Below are 22,982 nucleotides of genomic sequence, written 5' to 3' on the forward strand. Positions count from 1 at the left end.
TTGTTGACTAAAAATAATATATATCCAATATATAGTAAGACCACATACCAATTTCATTTCTTCAGTTATAATATTCTTCCCTTTAATAAAGAGTTACCAAGTTTGACTTCATTCACGATCTTTTTGTGATTATCTCCCCTTTCTCTGATCTATTCTTTTGATGTTTAGTAGTACCTGAAAAATAGTTTCATATTATTTAACAATTGTTTACAATGTCTTGTTCCCTTGGCAACTGTATCACATGCATTAATTTCTAATCCTGTGTCATAATGTCTAGGTAACTACTCAGCTATGTACTCCCTTGCACCTGTTTTCTTTGATTAGTTAACAACACCCCTGGTTGCCTCTAACATAAAATTATATAGTCTAATACAAAAGATTGACTCAATCTACCATCTGAAAATTATGTAGCTTGTAACATGCACGGCAGCTGACAGAATTAAAATGCAACCTTAGTTGTATTTCTTGATGTCCCTTTAACAATTATTCAGGGAATAACTGTACCTTATATCTGGATGAAGATACTCTCAGTTTCCATGACTATCAACTCTTCAATAATGGACATAATTCTGATGTTACCAAATAAAAATACTGTCTGACTTCATAAAATGCATTATACAAAGTGTTAGCAAAATTCCAAGTTTTTTTTCAACTTTTTTCTTAACAACAAATATTTTCTCCTTTCCTATCTTTTTTTTTTAACTTTTTACTCAATTTATTTAAACTTTAAAAAAATGGTTCACCTATTTCCTAATTGCTCCCTCAATCCTCCATCTCTGGCACTCACCAAAATCTTCTCCCTATATCTTCTCCCTATATCTACGACCATAGTTTTGTGTTGTGGGTGTGTTTAAAATTCCATATATAAGGAAGATCATGTGGTATTTGTCCTTCTCTGTATGATTTATTTCAATGCCCTCAAGGTCTACACATGTTGTCACAATGGCAAGATTTCATCCTTTTTTATGGCTGAAAATATTCCATATATATAAATATTTCATATGTGGTCCATATATAAATTAAATATCATATATATTAATCTTTATCCATTTAGCCATTGATGAACACTTAGGTTGTTTCCACATCTTGGCTCTTATAACTAATGCTGCAATAAATATATGTGTATTCAAATATCTTTTCAAGTTAATGTTTCCATTTTTTTTTGGATACTCAGAAGTAAAATTGCCACATAATGTCAAATAATATTATATCATTTTAATTTTTTGAGGAACTTCATACTGTTTTCCATAGTGACTGTACCAATTTATATTACCACTGACAGTACACAAATGTTTGAATTCTCTTTCCTTTTTTAGTCTAGCTAAAGATTTTGTCAATTAACAAAGTTCAAGCTATAGCCAGCATATAGAAAGGGTCATACTTTAGGCTTCTCTCTGTCTCTCTCTGTTACTCTCCCTTTCCTCTTTCATCCCCGAGTGAGGCTACAAAGGCTTTACTACTCCAGGACTAGGTCATGGGGAAAGGAGAGGGGCAAGCGTCAGTAACCATTATATAGGAACTGTTTTGTTTTGTTTTGTTTTACTTCATTTGCCTTGCAGACGATCAAGCTATTCTCTTTTCTCTGGTGAGGTCTTTCTGTAAAACTCTGTGAAGCTTCCGTGATAACTTCACTCTCCTGCAGTTCTCCTCATCACCAAGATTCCAAAGGATGCATTTCTACTCCTGCAGATAGCTTGCAACTTCATCATTAGCCTCCAAGTGTACAACTCTAGCTTCTTTTTGGACCTCTTCCCATTTCAATTGGACAAAATACAAAATAAACTTGTGCCGTCTTTTGTTTTTCTTCCTGAATCTCATCTTAACTACAAAAAGGTATATATTCATTTCCTCTGCTCTAACGAAATCTGGAAATGAACATAGATTTGAATACACTTGTTTAACACCTTTACCAAATAGTTCAGTCAGCCACACTGCTTTCTCTAGATTTCCTAGAGTAGAGTCATTTTCCTGACAACTAAAATACTCTGATATAAGGGGACAATTTAACCATTCAATGTAGCCCCCCACTAAATTCTCCAACAATGTTTGAAGTGATGTATAGAAACATAATGGGATGTTTATAATGAATGACTATTTTTTACTCTTCAAATATCTAAGGGGAAATTAATCAAAGAATATTCTTGCCCCTTGCCTAAACTCTGTCCTTATACTGGGAAAAATCTCATCTACAAAATAAGGTGATTCACAATGATCATTTTTGAGTTCCCAAAGATATATGATACCTACATATATGAATTAATAGTCATGGATCGTTTTAATGCATGGATATTGTAATATCAATCAGATTACTAAGACTTTTAGGCCAAGGGCTTCCAGCTATAGGACCTTAATAATCCTAATCTCCTACACAGAATTTGTTAATAAAGTGTCATTAAAAATGACAGAGGCTTAAAACTTCATATTGATATATTTAGATTAGTAGACTGATAAATTTATAAAAATTAGTGAATAGCTCTTGACTGCATTGCACAATACGTATGGTAAGTAAAGCAGTTTAGTCAGTATCTGTGGTGTCTTTTTGAATGGTGGAACACACATTTGATTTGTTTATATCCTCCCCAAATCTGTGACATTATAACTTTTCTGCATTTTGCTACAATATTTTTTAAATAAAAAGTCAAATTTAACCAAATTTTAGCATATCCTGGAAAAACACATTTCACTAAAAAGTTCTTAGTAAACATGTAACAATTTTTATTGTCCATCAAATTATGTGATAGACAAAATGGTAGTATTTGAAGATTAATGCTGAAGTTTTCCAGTAGGCCAGTGTGGAAGAGCAGATAGTGGAGAGGTTTATAAGACAGAAGAAATTGGTATGGGCCTTTACTGAGGATATATATCCATTTTCAGTTGAACTATGATTTATAGTTACACACATACAACTCTGAAACAGTCCCAAAGAACCCTATATTATTCTATTTTATTCTAAAAAAATTTAGAATTGCATTCAGAGTGTTTTTTTTAAATAGGAGAATTGATTTAATTTCCTCTATTACATTAAATGTTGATCCATTCAAGATATTCTTAAAAAAGAAAGTTACTGGGTCCTAATTGCTTGAGTTTTCTATGGCTTGCTCCTCTGTAAACACTACACTTTATAAAAATCACCCAACTGTTTGCTTAAAATAATCCTTTCAACAAACGGAAGATGTTAAACTGATAAGATACATTTTACAACGTGTAAATCCACTTACTGCATATAATTCATGAAGGCATACCGATAACCCATACTGCATTGTTACTTTTGACAGTTACCAGTGAAATTAAGGCCAGCCATGTTCAAAGACCCCTAGGGACTTCAGTAGAATCAAAGATGTTTCTTTCACAAACACATCTTAAGAAATAACTTAAATGCAAACCTAATTTATAGTACATTACAGATGTGGGCTAATTCTAATGAATGAAACATCTTTTGAACTTTCTAATATCAGTGCTATGTTTGGTAAATTACTTAATGAGTTGTCTTTTAATGTTTTTGCTGTGCCAACCAATACAAAGATATCAATCTAAGAAAAGTAATTCTTTATTAAATACAAAATCAAATACTTGTTTAATGAAGCTTTATCTTTTATTTGATGACTCATATTAAATATGTGATATGTCCAATCTGGTTCATTTGGTAGATGTACAGAGTTAAATCTAACTTTGTTCTTACATTAGCAGTAAGACTTTACTAGCTAGAAGGTTCTGCTTTTTAATTATTTATTGACTCAGTAGCAAGGCTGCCTCCACAAAGCCAACTGTTCACATGTAGTAACAAATGAAACACCATAATCTTAACAAGATTATCATAATAAAGAGTCATCAGAGAAATTAGAATTATCTTCTTTAATTACGAGATTATAACCCCATTAACTGCTCTGCATGAAAAGTGGGAATTAGGGAATAAGAAAGGAGAATCCATAGTTGGCAATTAAAACTCCAGAGCAAATTAACGGGAGGGTGGAGAAAAACATCCTACATGGATTTAGATATTTTAGGTAATTTATTTAGTAGCATATGTTTGTTGTAGATTGCAAATTCCAAACTATAACCACAGGAAGTGTACTATTTTGGTTCTGAATTTTGTTTTTCAGATTGCCTAAACAAGCAGTACTGAAAGCTGCAAACTTAAAAGAAGACCCTTATTTAAATATGCCTAGAGCTGTGAATTAATTATGGCCTAAATAAGTTATTAGAACAATATTGTCACTGATGCATTATTTATGGATAGTTGTTGAAAAGTTTGTAATCGCAAAAGTACTGAAGTGACATTTCCAAAGACATTAACATGAAAATGAGGAGAATTTGAAGAGAAAAAATTATTCAATGTGCAACCTCTTACCAAGATAGTCTTCAATAATGTATACAGCAACTACATTTTTTTTACTTCTAATATACGCATGTAATATTCATAGGCCTGCTCTAAAGCTTTTTCAAATTAAGTTTGCAAGTATAAATGAAAAAATAGACACCCAGTGACAGTAAAATTTATATGATAACAAAATTATATCCAGGCATTGTTACCACATGCACAATAAATAGACTAAGAACAAAAGATCCTTCAAAGTTGTTATAGACCCTGCAAATTTTAAAATAAATACTTATACACTTTCTTACTGTGATATTAATATTTTATATTTTAGATACTCGGATATAATTATATTAAATTGTAGGTGATCTGTACCTTTTGAAGATTAAATAAAACAGAAAAACAAGTGAATTCATTGTATTCAGCGAAGCATGTTATTAAATTTCAGTATAGCAGCAATTTTGGTTGTTTATATTGTAAAAAAGGATAACATTATGCTATTGTGTAAAAAGATCTTACTGAAATTAGCTTCTGACAAAAGATTGTACAGAAATAATCCTTGAAACAATTGAGAAAGAAAGTATCAGCTATTGCTACAGTCATTGAAAGATAAGGCATAAAGGAAGTAAGATAAGTTCACAAGACATTTATTATGTATTCAGTTTCAAATCTTAAATGGTCAAGCCAGAAGCTTTGCATGATGCATTATGTGTACTGTGTATATTAAAAAATAAAATCCAATCAAAGTTCTTCAGGGTCATGCATAACTCAAGCAGCTATGAAGAAAAACTAGTTTTTGTTAATATACATGGTAGTATTGTTTACTTTAAAAGTTCATGTGCTCTCCCCTAATATCGGGGAATGGGTATACTAAAATCAGGAAATCATCAGTGTTTTATTTCTACTTCATACTTTCAGAACTTTGGGCTTCATTAGTTGATTACAGAGAGATTCAGAAGGCCAAAGTATAATTTTCTTTTAGGTTATTTGTTTCATAGCTTTGGACATATGTGAGGGAACGGGGAAGGGTTCTTTCTTTCTGAATTTATTTTGAGGTATGTTTCTTAGGTTGTTCTTATCATGTGATAGTTTTGTTTCTAGCAACACATTAAACACCTGAACAATGTTGCTGTATTACCATTCAATCTCCACTCTGCCTTTCAAATTGGCTAAGGGAAACTCAACTATCTTCAGTCACTCTTTGTGGCTACTCAGTATTCAGAAGCAAAGTGAATTATTCTGTTGCCACATCAGGGGTAATTCCTGTTTCATCCAAGTCAGTATGTCATTGAATTCTTGTGACCAATCATTGGTTCAGTGACTAGTTTTGGTCATGTAGATATGAAGTCAGCTGTGGTGGCACAAACAGGTGGAAACATTTCCTTACTCTTAGGGTGAAGGAGGTGATGGTAATGGAAGATATGATTTGAAACAAAGTGAGTACACTAAGGTGAGAGCAAAAGAATGGAAAGAACTTGTGTCCTTGAGGGCATCACTATAACACTAATCCTTACCTGAACCTTCTTATAATTTAAGAAATCCATTTATTATTTTTTAAAAAGATTTTATTTATTATTTTAGAGAGACTGTGTGCAAACAGGAGGATGGACAGGAGCAGAGGGAGAGAGAGAGAGTGAGAATCTTGAGCAGATCTGCACTGAGTGACCTGGGGCTCAGTCTCATGACTCAGAGATCATGACCTGAGTCAAAATCAAGAGTCAGATGCTTAACCTATTGAGCCACCCAGGCGCCCCATAATTCATTTATTATTTAAGAAAATTTTGGCCAAATCATTAATATGAGTCTATGACCTAAATATTACAAATATTAATGAAATAATGCACTCCAGTGGTAACTGTCATCTATCAGAAGCTAGATAGCTATCTAGTATTTTTGAATTATACCATTTTAAAAAAAATAATTTTTTAAAGACTTTATTTGACAGAGAGAGCACGCAAGTAGGGGAGAGGCAGGCAGAGGGAGAGGGAGAAGCCAGCTCCCTAATGAGCAGAGAGCCTATGTGGGGCTTGATTCCAGAACCCCAGGATCATGACCTGAGTTGAAGGCAGGCGTTTAACCAATTGAGTCACCCTGACATCCCCAAAAATCACTTAAATTAAAAAAATAACATTTTTTTTCTAGTATGTGAGATTCTTTTGCTTTCTGGTAGCTAGAATTATACAGAACTGCTTATTTTTAAAATATTTTAGAAGATACTAACATCTTCTTGATGTTTATTATTTCTTTTAAACACCATAATATTGTTGCTATTTTACCTTACGAAGTATACCCATAAGGGCAAAGACTATCAAATGAGCTACACCCCTGTGTTCACATTACAGATAATTGTTGGAGAATGACAATTATTCCTAGTGAAATAATTAATCCAAGTGGCAATTTTTTAAATGATCATTTAAGAAATAGACCTATAAATCTTTGCAGATGTATCTGGATAAAAGGAAGCATAGCAAATGGAAATTTAATATGCTTTATTTGAAAAGAACTAAAATAAATGTAACTTAATTTATAGAGACATATAAGTGTTTTATTTGGATTTGTAATTATGTAAGAGTCTTTTTCTAGTTGTCTACCTAAAAAATGATTATCATTAATCTATGTCTACACTTAAAAGCATTTACATTGCTTAAAGAAGGTGCTATTCAATTCCTTTTCACTCAATTCACATAATTAATTTTAGCAGCAATAGTCTTAAATAGACATATACACAATTAACTTTTAAAGCTAAGATTTGGCCCCTAAATGTGAAAGGTCACTTTGAAGAGAATACTTACATGCTTCACTTAAGTCCTGGGTTGTGCAAGATTGATAATAAATCTACAGTAATTTGCTTAGCCATCCAGTGGGGGGAGGGTAGGATCTATATCTAGTCTTGTTGCCCTTACCTTTGTTACTAGCATCTTGATTCCAAGCAATTATTGAATGTCAGTTATGTTCAGATACTCGCTTAAAAATAAACACCAAAAATAAAAAGACCCAGATCTTGTGTCCTCTAGTGGAGGACACGTTATCATTCTGTGTGACATAATTTTAAAAACATGGACCCAATACAAAGGCGAAAACAAGACGCTTAAAGGAATAGAGACCAGGAAAGGTTTCATAAAGGAAGTGATTCTCAAGCTAGATAGGATAATGATAATGCTTTAAAAAGAGGTGCTGAAGTAAAGGTAGAGAAGGACCAACTCAAGTACAGAAAGTAGCATGGTCATACTTGTAAAGAATATTTCAGGGGTGCCTGGCTGGCTCAGTCTGAAAAGCATGCAACTCTTGGTCTCCAGGTCATGTGTTTGAGTCCCATGTTAGCTGTAGAGATTACTAAAATATAAGTAAACTTTTAGAAAGCATGCCCATTACATTAACATATTTAAAAAAAAAAGACTATTTCATGAACCTTTGGGAGAACTATAAGCATAAAGCAAAATAAAGCCTTTAACAATAGATTGATTCTGGTCATTTTTTTAAAGGAAGTAGATGAGTAGATTTAAAGCAATGCTTTTGATATTCTAGCATACTAATAAACAAAATCAACTTTTACCATTTTAAAATGAACATATGGTTTAGTGGATCACAATTGTTTTGTCACTGAGTACAGTATTTGAGGAAAAAATATGTTAGACTATGGAATAGAGTCAGAACTACCCCAAACAAGGGGCACATATGTCTATTTATACTTCCTGAGCATAGCTTATAGAAAATAAAGGTATATAAGACAACATGAGAAATACTTTAAGCTTCTTTCCTCATATTAATTTTTTTTTGCTTTGTTTCAGCCATTTATCCATTTTGTGGTTTGGGATAAATACTTTTAAACTGCATTATCCTATCTACTAAATTGCAAGCTTCTTACACAGAAGGATTAACTCATGTTTATGCCTTCTGCAAGAAGTTATCACATTACTTCATATATAATTGGTGTTCAACAAATGTTTATTCAATCGAATTTTTTGCTTTCCTAATAAAAAACATAGTCTGCTCTTTTGTCTATGCAGAAAATTGTTAAATCAATATATATATATATATATATATATATATACACACATACCTATTGTAGTATATTTTTAAAGCTCTGAAGTACAGTATAACAGCACTTTCATAACAGATGGATTTAACAGCTTTACACTGTCTCTTGGGTGCATTAGAACACGGTGTGTATGGGTGTGTGTACACACATAACAGTTCTTTAAATTCAGAAAAGAGAACCTATTTCAGAGAAGCTAAAATGGAAACATAGTATCAACAGCATTTATATTTTTTCGATTAAATCCTGCTATAATAATTTAAGAATAGCTTTTCATTGCAAAATCTTACATGTAATCCTTATTGTATTGCACTGTAATTTTATTTTTGTATTCACTGATATTATTTAGCTAAATATGTTTGTGCTGGGTTTATATTTCCACTTATGTCACCCTCTTTTCTACCAGAAAAATCAAGGGGACATTATTTTAATCTTTACCCCACATTTACCTTATAATAATAGGATGAAAAGTTATTCATCTGTCCCTTTTCCTAATCCCCACTGTCTCAAAAAAGCAAATATTTAAAATTTACTCTTAAATTTTTTTTTAATTATTACATTAAGTCAATTCCCTTTTCCTTTAGAAAGTTCAAAGCTATCAGGAAAAAAATCTTTTTAGAAGATTTTACTTAAATTCCAGTTGGTAATATACAGTGCACTATTAGCTTCAGGTGTACAATATAGTGTTCAACACTTCCATGCATCACCCAGTACACTCCTTAATCCCAGTCACCTATTAACCTAACCCCCCATAACCCACCTCCCTTCTGGTGACCATTAGTTAGTTCTTTACAGTTAAAACTAGGTGAGGAAAAATTAGAGAGGGAGACAAACCATGAGAGATTTCTAACTCTGGGAAACAAACCAAGGGTTGCGGAAACGGAGGCAGGTGGGGGGATGGGGTAACTGGGTTGGGCACTAAGGAGGGCACTTGAAGGGATGAGCACTAGGTGTTGTACTTTATGTTGGCAGATTGAATTTAAATTTAAAAAATTAAAATCAAACAAAACAAAACAAAGAGACTCTGTTTCTTGGTTTGCCTCTCTTTTTTTCCCTTTGCCCATTTGTTTTATTTCTCAAATCATTTGTTTTATTTCACAAATGAGTGAGATCATATGGTATCTATCTTCCTCTGACTGACTTATTTCTCTTACCCTAATACTCTCTAGCTCTATCCATGTCATTAAAAAGGGCAGGATTTCTTTCTTTAGGAAAAAAAAAATCTTATCTCTCTTTGTCTTACAAAAGTTTTTAAGTACCTACATATATTAGAATAAACTTTCTCTCTGAAAGATTATTAGAACAATCTTTCACTCTGCTTGGGATTAAAATGTGGTCAGATCCATATGCCTATGTGAAGCCAAATCCCTTCTTCTGCAGTCAGAGTTATGTCTACTCCTCCGAAGTTGCAAAACTATAAAATTCATTAAATATCCCACCTTTTCAAAGTTCCAAAAAATTATCAAAACACATAAAGCTATCATAATAGTAACACTACACCAAGTACAACTAGAAAATATAAAGATATCTCATAACTAAATAAGACCATTGCTAACAATTTTTTTTTTCTGGTCAAATAGCTTTTTTTTTTGTATATATTTTTTTATTGGAGTTGAATTTGCCAACATATAGCATAACACCCAGTGCTCATCCCGTCAAGTGCCCCCTCAGTGCCCATCACCCAGTCATTGTTCGTTTCCCAGAGTTAGGTGTCTCTCACGTTCTTTCACCCTCTCTGATATTTCCCACTCATTTTCTCCCCTTTCCCCTTTATTCCCTTTCACTATTTTTATATTCCCCAAATGAATGAGACTATATATTGTCTTTATCTGATTGATTCACTTCACTCAGCATAATATCCTCCAGTTCCATCCATGTTGAAGAAAACGGTGGGTATTCGACGTTTCTAATGGCTGAGGAATATTCCATTGTATACATAGACCACATCTTTTATCCAGTCATCTTTTGATGGACACCGAGGCTCCTTCCACAGTTTGACTATTGTGGACATTGCTGCTAGAAACATTGGGGTGCAGGTGTCCCGGTGTTTCACTGCATATGTATCTTTGGGGTAAATCCCCAGCAGTGCAATTGCTGGGTAATAGGACAGAACTATTTTTAACTCTTTGAGGACCCTCCAGACAGTTTTCCAGAGTGGCTGCACCAGTTCACATTCCCACCAACAGTGCAGGAGGGTTCCCCTTTCTCCACGTCCTCTCCAACATTTGCTGTTTCCTGTCTTGTTAATTTTCACCATTCTCACCGGTGTGAGGTGGTATCTCATTGTGGGTTTGATTTGTAGTTCCCTGATGGCCAGTGATGCGGAGCATTTTCTCATGTGCTTGTTGGCCATGTCTATGTCTTCCTCTGTGAAATTTCTGTTCATGTCTTTTGCCCATTTCACGATTGGATTGTTTGTTTCTTTGCTGTTGAGTTTAATAAGTTCTTTATAGATCTTGGATGCTAGCCCTTTATCTGATACGTCATTTGCAAATATCTTCTCCCATTCTGTAGGTTGTTTTTTAATTTTGCTGTTTCTTTTGCTGTGCAGAAGCTTTTTTATCTTAAGTCCCAATAGTTCATTTTTGCTTTTGTTTCCCTTATCTTCATATATGTATCTTGCAAGAAGTTGCTGTGGCCAAGTTCAAAAAGGGTGTTGCCTGCTCCTGTGGGATTTTGTTGGAATCTTGTCTCACATTTAGATCTTTCATCCATTTTGAGTTGATCTTTGTGTATGGTGTAAGAGAATGGTCTAGTTTCATTCTTCTGCACGTGGCTGTCCAATTTCCCCAGCACCATTTATTGAAGAGACTGTCTTTTTTCCAGTGGATAGTCTTTCCTGCTTTGTCGAATATTACTTGACCATAGACTTGAGGGCCCATTTCTGGGTTCTCTATTCTGTTCCATTGATCTATGTGTCTGTTTTTGTACCAGTACCAGACTGTCTTCATGATCACAGCTTTGTAGTACAACTTGAAATCTGGTATTGTGATGCCCCAGGCTCTGGTTTTGTTTTTTAATATTCCCCTAGAGGGGAATTTTGTGATTCGGGGTCTTTTCTGATTCCACTCAAATCTTAAAATGATTTGTTCCAATTCTCTGAAGAAACTCCATGATATTTTGATAGGGATTGCATTAAACGTGTAAATCGCCCTGGGTAGCATTGACATTTTCACGATATTAATTCTTCCAATCCATAATTATGGAATATTTTTCCATCTTTTGTGTCTTCCTCCATTTCTTTCAGAAGTGTTCTGTAGTTTTTAGGGTATAGATCCTTTACCTCTTTGGTTAGGTTTATTCCTAGGTATCTTATGCTTTTAGGTGCTATTATAAATGGGATTGACTCCTTAATTTCTTCAGTCTCATTGTTAGTGTATAGAAATGCCACTGAGTTCTAGCAATCTTGGGGTGGAGGCTTTTGGGTTTTCTATGTAGAGTATCATGTCATCGGTGAAGAGGGAGAGTTTGACTTCTTCTTTGCCAATTCAAATGCTTTTAATGTCTTTTTGTTGTCTGATTGCTGAGGCTAGGACTTCCAGTACTATGTTGAATAGCAGTGGTGAGAGTGGATATCCCTGTCTTGTTCCTGATCTTAGGGGAAAGGCTCTCAGTGCTTTCCCATTGAGAACGATATTTGCTGTGGGTTTTTCGTAGATGGCTTTTAAGATGCTGAGGAATGTTCCCTCTATCCTTACACTCTGAAGAGTTTTGATCAGGAATGGATGCTGTATTTTGTCAAATGCTTTCTCTGCATCTATTGAGAGGATCATATGGTTCTTGTTTTTTCTCTTGTTGATATGATCTATCACACTGATTGCTTTATGAGTGTTGAACCAGCCTTGCATCCCAGGGATAAACCCCACGTGGTCATGGTGAATAATCTTCTTAATGTACTGTTGGATCGTATTGGCTAGCATCCTGTTGAGAATTTTTGCATCTGTGTTCATCAGGGATATTGGTCTATAATTCTCCTTTTTGGTGGGGTCTTTGTCTGGTTTTGGAATTAAGGTGATGCTGGCCTCATAGAACGAGTTTGGAAGTATTCCATCCCTTTCTAATTTTCAGAACAGCTTTAGTAGAATAGGTATTGTTTCTTTAAATGTTTGATAGAATTCCCCTGGGAAGCCATCTGGCCCTGGACTTTTGTGTTTTGGGAGGTTTTTGTGGACTGCTTCAATTTCCTCCCTGGTTATTGGCCTGTTCAGATTTTCTATTTCTTCCTATTCCAGTTTTGGTAGTTTGTGGTTTTCCAGAAATGCATCCATTTCTTCTAGATTGCCTAATTTATTGCCATATAGCTGCTCATAACATGTTTTTAAAATCATTTTTATTTCCTTGGTATTGGTTGTGATCTCTCCCTTTTCTTTCATGATTTTATTAATTAGAGTCTTTTCTCTTTTGTTTTTAATAAGGCTGGCTAATGGTTTATCTATCTTATTAATTCTTTCAAAGAACCAACTCCTAGTTTTGTTGATCTGTTCTACAGTTTTTCTGGTGTCTATTTTATTGAGTTCTGCTTGAATCTTTATTAACTCTCTTCTTCTTCTGGGTGTAGGTTTCATTTGCTGTTCTTTCTCCAGTTCCTTTTGGTGCAAGGTTAGCTTGTGTATTTGAGTTATTTTCCAATTTTTTTGAGGGATGCTTTATTGGGATGTATCTCCCTCTCAGGACTGCTTTTGCTGTATCCCAAAGATTTTGAATGGTTCTATCTTCATTCTAATTAGTTTCCATGAATCTTTTTAATCCTTCTCTAATTTCATGGTTGACCCTTTCATCTTTTAGCAGGATGGTCTTTAACCTCCATGTGTTTGAATTTCTTCCATATTTCTTCTTGTGATTGAGTTCAAGTTTCAAAGCATTATGGGCTGAAAATATGCAGGGGACAATCCCAATCTTTTGGTATCGGTTAAGACCTGATTTGTGATCCAGTATGTGGTCTATTCTGGAGAAAGTTCCATGTGCACTTGAGAAGAATGTGTATTCAGTTGTACTTAGATGCAAAGTTCTGTAAATATCTTTGAAATCCATCTGGACCAGTGTATCATTTAAAGCTTCTGTTTCTTTGAAGATGTTGTGCTTAGAATATCTGTCATTTGCAGAGAGTGCCTTGTTGAAGTCTCCCAGTATAAGTGTATTATTATCTAAATATGTCTTAACTTTGGTTATTAATTGATTGACATATTTGGCAGCTCCCACATTAGGGGCATAAATATTCATGATTGTTAGGTCCTCTTGTTGGATAGATCCCCTAAGTATCATATAGTGTCCCTTTTCATCTCTTACTACAGTCTTTGGTACACACTTTAATTTATCTGATATAAGGATGGCTACCCATGCTTTCTTTTGAGGACCATTTGAATGGTACATGGTTCTCCAACCTTTTATTTTCAGGCTGTAGGTGTCCTTAGGTCTAAATGAGTCTCTTGTAGACAGCAAATAGATGGGTCTTGCTTTTTTATCCAGTCTGAAACCTTGCGTGTCTTTTGATGGGATCATTAAGCCCATTCACATTCAGAGTTACTATTGAAAGATATTAATTTAGTGTCATCATAATACCTATTCAGTCCCTGTTTTGGGGATTATTTATTTGGACTTCCTCTTTATTTTAGAGAGTCCCCTTTAATATTTCTTGCAGAGCTGGTTTGTTGGTCACATATTCTTTCAGTTTTTGCCTATCTTGGAAGCTCTTTATCTCTCCTTCTATTCTGAATGAGACCCTTGCTGGATAAAGTATTCTTGGCTGCATGTTCTTCTCATTTAGGATCCTGGGGCATCACAATGCCAGATTTCAGGTTGTACTACAAAGCTGTGGTCATCAAGACAGTGTGGTACTGGCACAAAAACAGACACATAGATCAGTGGAACAGAATAGAGAATCCAGAAGTGGACCCTGAACTTTATGGGCAACTAATATTCGATAAAGGAGGAAAGACTATCCATTGGAAGAAAGACAGTCTCTTCAATAAATGGTGCTGGGAAAATTGGACATCCACATGCAGAAGAATGAAACTAGACCACTCTCTTTCACCATACACCAAGATAAACTCAAAATGGATGAAAGATCTAAATGTGAGACAAGATTCCATCAAAATCCTAGAGAAGAACACAGGCAACACCCTTTTTGAACTCGGCCATAGTAACTTCTTGCAAGATACATCCACAAAGGCAAAAGAAACAAAAGCAAAAATGAACTATTGGGACTTCATCAAGATAAGAAGCTTTTGCACAGCAAAGGATACAGTCAACAAAACTCAAAGACAACCTACAGAATGGGAGAAGATATTTGCAAATGACATATCAGATAAAGGGCTAGTTTCCAAGATCTATAAAGAACTTATTAAATTCAACACCAAAGAAACAAACAATCCAATCATGAAATGGGCAAAAGACATGAACAGAAATCTCACAGAGGAAGACATAGACATGGCCAACATGCATATGAGAAAATGTTCTGCATCACTTGCCATCAGGGAAATACAAATCAAAACTACAATGAGATACCACCTCACACCAGTGAGAATGGGGAAAATTAACAAGGCAGGAAACAACAAATGTTGGAGAGGATGCGGAGAAAAGGGAACCCTCTTACACTGTTGGTGGGAATGTGAACTGGTGCAGCCACTCTGGAAAACTGTATGGAGGTTCCTCAAACAGTTAAAAATATACCTGCCCTACGACCCAGCAATTGCACTGTTGGGGATTTACCCCAAAGATACAAATGCAATGAAACGCCGGGACACCTGCACCCCGATGTTTATAGCAGCAATGGCCACAATAGCCAAACTGTGGAAGGAGCCTCGGTGTCCAACGAAAGATGAATGGATAAAGAAGATGTGGTTTATGTATACAATGGAATATTACTCAGCTATTAGAAATGACAAATACCCACCATTTGCTTCAACGTGGATGGAACTGGAGGGTATTATGCTGAGTGAAGTAAGTCAGTCGGAGAAGGACAAACATTATATGTTCTCATTCATTTGGGGAATATAAATAATAGTGAAAGGGAATATAAGGGAAGGGAGAAGAAATGTGTGGGAAATATCAGAAAGGGAGACAGAACGTAAAGACTGCTAACTCTGGGAAACGAACTAGGGGTGGTAGAAGGGGAGGAGGGCGGGGGGTGGGAGTGAATGGGTGACGGGCACTGGGTGTTATTCTGTATGTTAGTAAATTGAACACCAATAAAAAATAAATTAAAAAAAAAAAAAAAAAAAAGGATCCTGAATATATCCTGCCAACCCTTTCTGGCCTGCCAGGTCTCTGTGGAGAAGTCTGCTGTTAATCTAATATTTCTCCCCATATAAGTTAGGGATCTCGTCTCTTGCTGCTTTAAGGATTTTGTCTTTATCTTTGGAATTTGCAAGCTTCACTATTAAATGTCGAGGTGTTGAACAGTTTTTTTTGATTCTAGGGTGGTAATCTCTCTATCTCCTGGATTTGAATGCCTGTTTCCCTTCCCAAGTTAGGGAAGTTCTCATCTATGATTTGTTCAAATATGTTTTCTAGTCCTCTGTCCCTTTTGGCGTCCTCTGGAACCCCAATTAAATGTAGATTTTTTTCCTCCTGAAGCTGTCATTTATTTCCCTTAACCTTTCCTCATGGTCTTTTATCTCTTTTTTCCTTCCTTGCCATCAACTTGTCTTCTATGTCACTCACTTTCTTGCCATCAACTTGTCTTCTATGTCACTCACTTTCTTTTATCTCATTAACCCTCGTCGTTAGGACCTCCAGTTTGGATTGCATCTCATTTAATTGATTTTAAATTTCAGCCTGATTATTTCTAAATTCTAATTTAGAATCAGAAGTCTCTTGAATACTTTATGCTTTTTTCCAGAGCCACCAGTAGCTTTATAATTGTGCTTCTGAATTGGCTTTCTGACATCGAATTGTAATCCAAATTCTGTAATTCTGTGGCAGAGAGTACTGTTTCTGATTCTTTTGTGGTGAGTTCTTCTTTCTAGTCATTTTGCTCAGTGCAGAATGGCTAAAAATGAGTTGTACTGGGAAAAGGAAGAAAAAAAGAGGAAAACAAACAAAAACAAGGAGGGATATCCTCTGGTTCTATATACTGTAAATCCCTCGACTTGCCCTGGAGCTTTCCAGCACTGCTGGGCCAAGAACTTGCTCTTCCCCTGTCCTTCCAGCTGGTCTTCTAGGGAGGGACCTGGTGTGCTGATTCTCAGGTGTGTGCACCTGGGGGAGCTGCCCCGCCCCTGCACGGCTCAGTGGGAGCTGTTTATCCTGCGAGGCCCCTATTCCTTGGTGGCCCCACTACGTCCCAGGCGCAGGATGACACCAGGAGGAACAATCACACTGGTGGCAGCCAGATCTCCAGCTCTGGCGTCAGCTACCGCAGTAACTACCACAGCTCCCCAGCTGCATAGGCCTGGATGCTCTGGGGATGGGGGGCGCTAATCTACATAGCCGGAGGGCGCCTGGCGGCAGGAGCATCCTCGCTGCCCTGTGCCTTCCCCGCCTCTGCCTGTCCTCGGGGGAGTGCAGGATCCTGGGCTGTGTCCCCCGGCACCCTGGGATGTGGGGCCCGCAGCCCCCTACCCCGGAGCCACCGCCTGAGCTGCTCCTGAGGCCCCGCAGGGTGTGCTCCAGCCCTTTACTGCCCTCTCCCCAGGGCGCACTCCGTTAGTGACCTCAGGAGACTAGAGGCTCCACTGCCCCTCCTGGGATCCTGCCCGGTTTCCCTGCTGAGCGTCTTTCAGTCCAGAAAGTATCCCCTGCAGATTTTAAAGTTCCTGCTTCTCCTGGGAGGGGCTTTCCTGTCCCGGAGGCTCTTGCTGTGGCTTTAGCCTGGCTCCTCATTTTGCCCCTCCCCCACTGGATTCTTTTTTTTTTTTTTTTTTTCCGTCTTCCTACCTTGTTAGAAGCGCAAACTCTTCTCTCTGTAGCGTTCCAGCTGTTCTCTCCTTAAATCTCAAGCTGAATTCATAGGTTTTCAGGATGATTTAAAAGTTATCTAGGTAAGTTGGTGGGGACAGGTGACTTGGGGACCCTATTCTCCCACCACCTTGCCCCACCCATTGCTTATAATTTTATATGAAAGATCATGCTCCCCCCAAATGTTACAATATTGACTCAGATTGCTGAAAAACCCATAACTCTTAGCTAAAAATTAGTGTTGCCAAAAATGAGAAGTATATTCGGAAAACTGAGGAGAATAAACTTCTTAAAATTCAGCTAATCTATGGCAGTTGTTAAGACTCTAACACACATAAAATTAATTAGGAGAACCACACCATCAGCTCATAGTTTGTTAAGCCAACGTTCCCATGTCATGTATAATATACATGCACACAAATATATATGTGACATGGGAACATAACTGAACCATTATGTACATATATACTCTATTTTAATATTTATAAAAGCCAAATTATATTTAAAATATGAGCTATTGTTCTCATTATATCATTTTATCTTTCAAATATAGAAATAAATTTATTCTCCAAAATAAATCAGTTATTTTCATAAAGATGATTTTGTCTCAGATGAATAAATGAAATACTTTTTCACCTTTTCTAGACTGTTTGATTTTTGTCTTACTTTGTCACAATGCATTCTTAAAGGATTTTATACCAAATTAACTGCCTTTAGATTCCTTATCAGGATGTTTCTTTTTCACATCTAATTACAAAATTAGGTTTTAGTATCTTGTTGTTAGAAAGGAGTATTTCCACTACTCATTTTATTTAGGACATTAACATGAAAAGAAAAGCTGCTCTTAGAGTTTAAGGATCCTGAAAAATCTCTACTGGCCCACTGGAACTCAATCCTGTTTAAGCAAGAATCTGCTACCAGATACTCTCTTATCACTGTATTTTTTTTTTCACCAAAATCCATATATAAAACAAGCAGCTGCTCTCATATTTTAAGGTGCTTGGTAAGACAGTAATTCCAAAATTGACACGTATGTGCACAATTGTCTGCTAAATGATGATGATGATGATATTTGTGATCCATTGCAAATACTATAGAGACTTGGTCAAATCTTATCTCTCTAACCATACACTTCTGGTGGGATGTGGAAATGAGCATATCAGCTAACACCAGCTTCAAGGAACTTCATATCCTAAGTCAAGAGGGATTTCATCCATGCCAATGTCTTTGGAGTACACAACAATGACAATTTTCACCTGATACCATAATGTCACAGAATTCTCTAAATCTAAATTATGCAGGAAGGAAGACAAGGGGGAAGGTCTTTAGTGTGACTGATATTAAATACGAAATGAATGATAATTTTACTATAATGATGGGACTACCTTAGAAGCAAAACAATAGATTTTATGTCATAGAATGGAAAAATAAACTAGGAAAAAATTTGCTGATAAGTATTTCTCAAAGTTATATCTTTGTTTACCTGAGTTTGTGAGAAATTCATATCCTCCATGTAAATGGCTAATTTATTTTTCCTTTCATTTATATTTGTCTTTCTCCCACATCCATACTGGAAGGGATTATACAGAATATTAGTAAGTATTTGCTGAAGGAAGGAACCTAGGAAGCTAAAAAGAAAGAAAAGAATGAAGGAAAGGAAAGGAGGAAGTGAGGGAGAAAGGTAGGAGGGAAAGGAGGGAGGAAAAAAGAAGGAAGGAAGAAAAGTAGGAAGGAAGGAAAGAAAGGAAAAGGAGGAGAGAGAGGGAACAACATATACTGATTACACTTCTAGAAAAAGTGAATATTTCTGAGGAAGAAAGGCAAATATTTTAAGCATTAGAAAAATTCACTCAGTGATTTGATATATTATCTAAGCATGTATGAGAAAAATGGATCAATAATTAGTAAAAACTAATGTGTTCTTGCTCATAGGAAATAATCACATGGAGGATGAAAAACTAGCATTTAATGTGAGAAACTTTAATGTAAAGATAGTGTTCTATTGAAACAAAAATATTTATTTATATGCCAGATAACAACTAAAACTTCAGTTCTTCTTAACTTCAACTCTGCCTATGTATTTTCTTTTTTTTTTTTTTTCATCTCTGACCCATAAATTTTACTTGGAAAAGCATGTGCACTTTGTGTCCAGAAGCAAAGGCATGAACTACAAGATAATTAATAAGTTTACAGTCACAAAGCATAGATGTGAACAAGTGACTCTTTCTAGACATTTATTGCCTTGAATGGTGGTGCAAAGGGGACCAGAGAGTTGGAAACCCGAAGTGGTCTGTATTGTATAGAAGGCAGCACATTTTTCTCCCTCTTTTGAGGGAAATCAGACTGATGACTGTGCAGTCGATTCCTTTGCCCTGTCTCTCTGTAGTTCCAGTAGTTCAATATCCAAAGACAATTTATATATCTCCAGGGCCATTTTCACATCCTCTGGGTTGGGGAGACACTGCATCGTCTTTCTGCCTTTGAGGATATGTTCACAGCCTTCAGGGACCACCCATTCACACTTGGACATCTCGGGGTACCAGGTTCTGCTCTCTAAGCAAGTGATACTTTGGGGACCAACCAACTTATACTTAGAGTCACACTGGATGGTGACATTTTCGGATTGAATATACTGATCCTTATCCATGGACAGCGTCGCGTGGGCTATTTCTGGTTTCAGACACAGAGCTTTACATTGAGGGACTGCAGGTGACCAGCATGAGTAACTACAAGAGAGTCTAGGCTCCCCAACCAAAGTGTATCCTTGGTAACATTTATATATCACTTCTTCTTTCTTGAATACATTGAATCCATTTACTCGTTCATGATATCCATGGGGAAGAAAAGGAGGATAATCACAACTTTCATCACATGTTGGTGTTTTGGGATTCCATGTGCCATCTCCTTGGCATCTAGATTCAGGTTGGTATTTCTTATAACACTTGTATAAAATTGTGTCTCCAAGGAAATAAGTACAGTTATTCCTAGAACTAGTTCTTGATCTAATGATTTCACCATTCTCCAGCTTTGGTACTGGGCAACATATCTCCTTACATTCTATGTGTGGGGTCCAAGTCAAATTTTTCTGACAGGTCAGAGTTGTAGGACCATCTGAAGCAGGTTCATAGCCAAAATGGCACCTGTAGCTCAATGTCGTTCCAATACTATACATTTGCTGTTTTTTTGACAAGAACGAGTTTTGTCTTTCCCAGTAGGCATTTGGGATGTTTGGTAACTCAGGACAACTATTGAGCTCACAAGTGGGAGGAGGAGGATTCCATTCACCATCTTCTCCACAATAGATTAACTTGCTTCCCTTGAGAATATAACCTTCATTGCACTCAAATACCATGTTGTTTTGGTAATTATAGGTGGGTCTAAGTCCAGAGATTATTTTTCCATTTCTAACCTCTGGCCTAGAACAGATGATTTTTTTTACAAATAGGAGGACCTGGGCTCCAGACACCTATTGTTTTATTTTCCACCATGCAAGAAATGGAGGCTTTGCCTAACATTGAGAAGTTGGGGTCACATCTGTAGGTGACAGACGAGCCATATGTGTAGAAATCTTCATCTCCACCACTGTGTTTCCCATTGTCAATGTTGGGAGGTGGCTCACATTTAGCAATTATACATAGTGGGAGAGGATCACTCCAATCAACTCCTTTATCTTGGATCTCACAATAACTAGTAGCTGGGCCAATTAAAATATATCCTTCTGAACAAACGAATTCCAAGTGTGATCCAAACAAGTGATCTGGCTTAGCTATCACTTGCCCATTTTGTAATTCTCCTGGGTTTTTGCATCATTTCTTGGTACAGAATTCAGAGTAGTTCCATGTGTCATCCTGACAGGTAAGAGTCGAACTTTTATAACTAACCCTACCGTAGCCGGGACGGCAGGTGTATTTTACGGTAGCTCCAGGGTTGAAGTGTGTCTGATTTACCACAGTTGTCATTGGAAAAGCAAAGAGTAAATTTGGTGGAGGGCCACAATCTCCAAGAACAGTAGCCAATAGAGCAGCGACCAAGGTCATTTGGAACAGAGTTGGATCAGAGACTTTCCATAGCCTAGCCAAGGGCCGAGCTGCCATTTTCTCATTTCTGTGAAGGATCCCATTTGGAGCTCTGAGGTGCTTGACTTGATGATTCCCCCACATTTTTCTGCAGGTAGCTGAAGAAGAAGACTCTATTGTGGGGCCTTGGGTCGTTTCTCCAGGGAAAAAACGGTCTGGATCTCTAATAATTTTAGTTCCTCCCCAGATCAGAGTTTACCAGAGTCTGCCTATGTATTTTCATTGCAAATTTGCCACTGGAGCTCAGGGTACAGATAAAACAATAAAACTACACACACACACACACACACACACACACACACACACAGTGTCCCCTTACATAGATATGAAATCAATTCACCACACACATTTCTGAATGTGACTGAATGTGTGGCTTGATCCATCTCTTGTATGTTTTGTGTTTTATCATTTTATTGAGTTGCCCTATATCTATGTTTACATACTTGCTCGAAGTAAAAACAACATGCTATTGTCTCTGCTGTATTCATCATGCCTTTACTTTCTTTTCTTTCCCTCTTTATATCTGTATTTATTGTTTTCCTCTGAAAGTCCATCTTACTAATTTACCTGCTCTATTTCATATAAGTGCATATACTAGTTTGCATGTCAATTGTCCTTTCCTTTTTTTCCTGCTTTTATTATCATTATGAAACTTCTTAATTTGGAAGAAACAAATTAAAATTTATCATTGCCACAAGGCAAACTCTGAGTTGTGGGTCCTAAGTGGGAAGTACTTCTCTTCACATTAAAGAATGCTAGCTACTACATGAAGCAAGGATTAAGTAGGCACACATAAAAGATCAGAAAGATACCTCTACTAATTCAAGATTTCTGAGAAGATTTAAAAAGTGGTAAAATGGGTTCATTCTCTTTGAATTTTCCTGGGCTACAAGTATGGGGGAAAGAGTTTCATTGGCATATGTACAAGATAAATGCTTATATCAGCTTATTACTTGTTATTTAAGAAATATGGGACAAAATTTTAACCCTACTTACATAATGAAAAACAATTTTAAAAAGTATAAAGGGGATACTACTTTAAAAAGGGGATACTACTTTTTGAAGCTTGAGGAGTGTAATACAAATTTGAATAGGCTTTATATTATTTTCTATGTTACAACTGAAGCATGCCTTTATAAGTTCATAATAGCATTCATCACAAGTCTTTTAAAAGTATTTACTTTTAAAAGTATTTATTCATTTTAAATGATCTCTCCAAAGTTACTATACACTGCTTATAAGTTAGACTCTCTGTAATAGCTTGAGAATATAAAATATAAATAACAGCCCTTGTTATCAAAAAATTCCTATGGTCAGAAATACTCTCTCAAAATACAAATTGCCAAATATATTTGAATATTATGTATCTAGCATACTGATTATTAGACTGCTTAAAACATTAGTAGCAAGAATGGAGGCAGGCCAGAATGGGTTGAGATAAAATATAAAAGTTAGATTAAATGTGTAAAATTTAAATTTAGAGCAAGAAAGAAGAATCATTAATGCATTGTCTTGGTTTCAGATTCAAAGAAAGTATAAAGCAAAAAAAAAAAAAAAAACTGCTGAAAAATGTACCCTCTTATTTTCCAACTACTGTTTATTTTCACATTATGTCAAGACTATTATCATGTAAACTTTGCACAAAACTAGATAGAAA

General features: G+C 36.0%; 1 protein-coding gene across 1 annotated transcript; it reads right to left on the bottom strand.

Annotated features, from left to right (window-relative positions):
* Positions 1 to 19,470: 19,470 nt before the first annotated feature.
* LOC112678777 (C4b-binding protein alpha chain-like) lies at positions 19,471 to 21,511 on the bottom strand. The gene is given in 2 exon segments (XM_035704510.2): positions 19,471 to 20,685; positions 20,687 to 21,511. Coding segments are annotated over 2 exon segments (1,821 nt in total). The 5' UTR covers positions 21,410 to 21,511; the 3' UTR covers positions 19,471 to 19,587.
* Between the last annotated feature and the right edge of the window lie 1,471 nt (positions 21,512 to 22,982).

The sequence above is a fragment of the Canis lupus genome, chromosome 22, assembly GCF_003254725.2.
Source record: "Canis lupus dingo isolate Sandy chromosome 22, ASM325472v2, whole genome shotgun sequence".
NCBI lineage: Eukaryota > Metazoa > Chordata > Mammalia > Carnivora > Canidae > Canis > Canis lupus.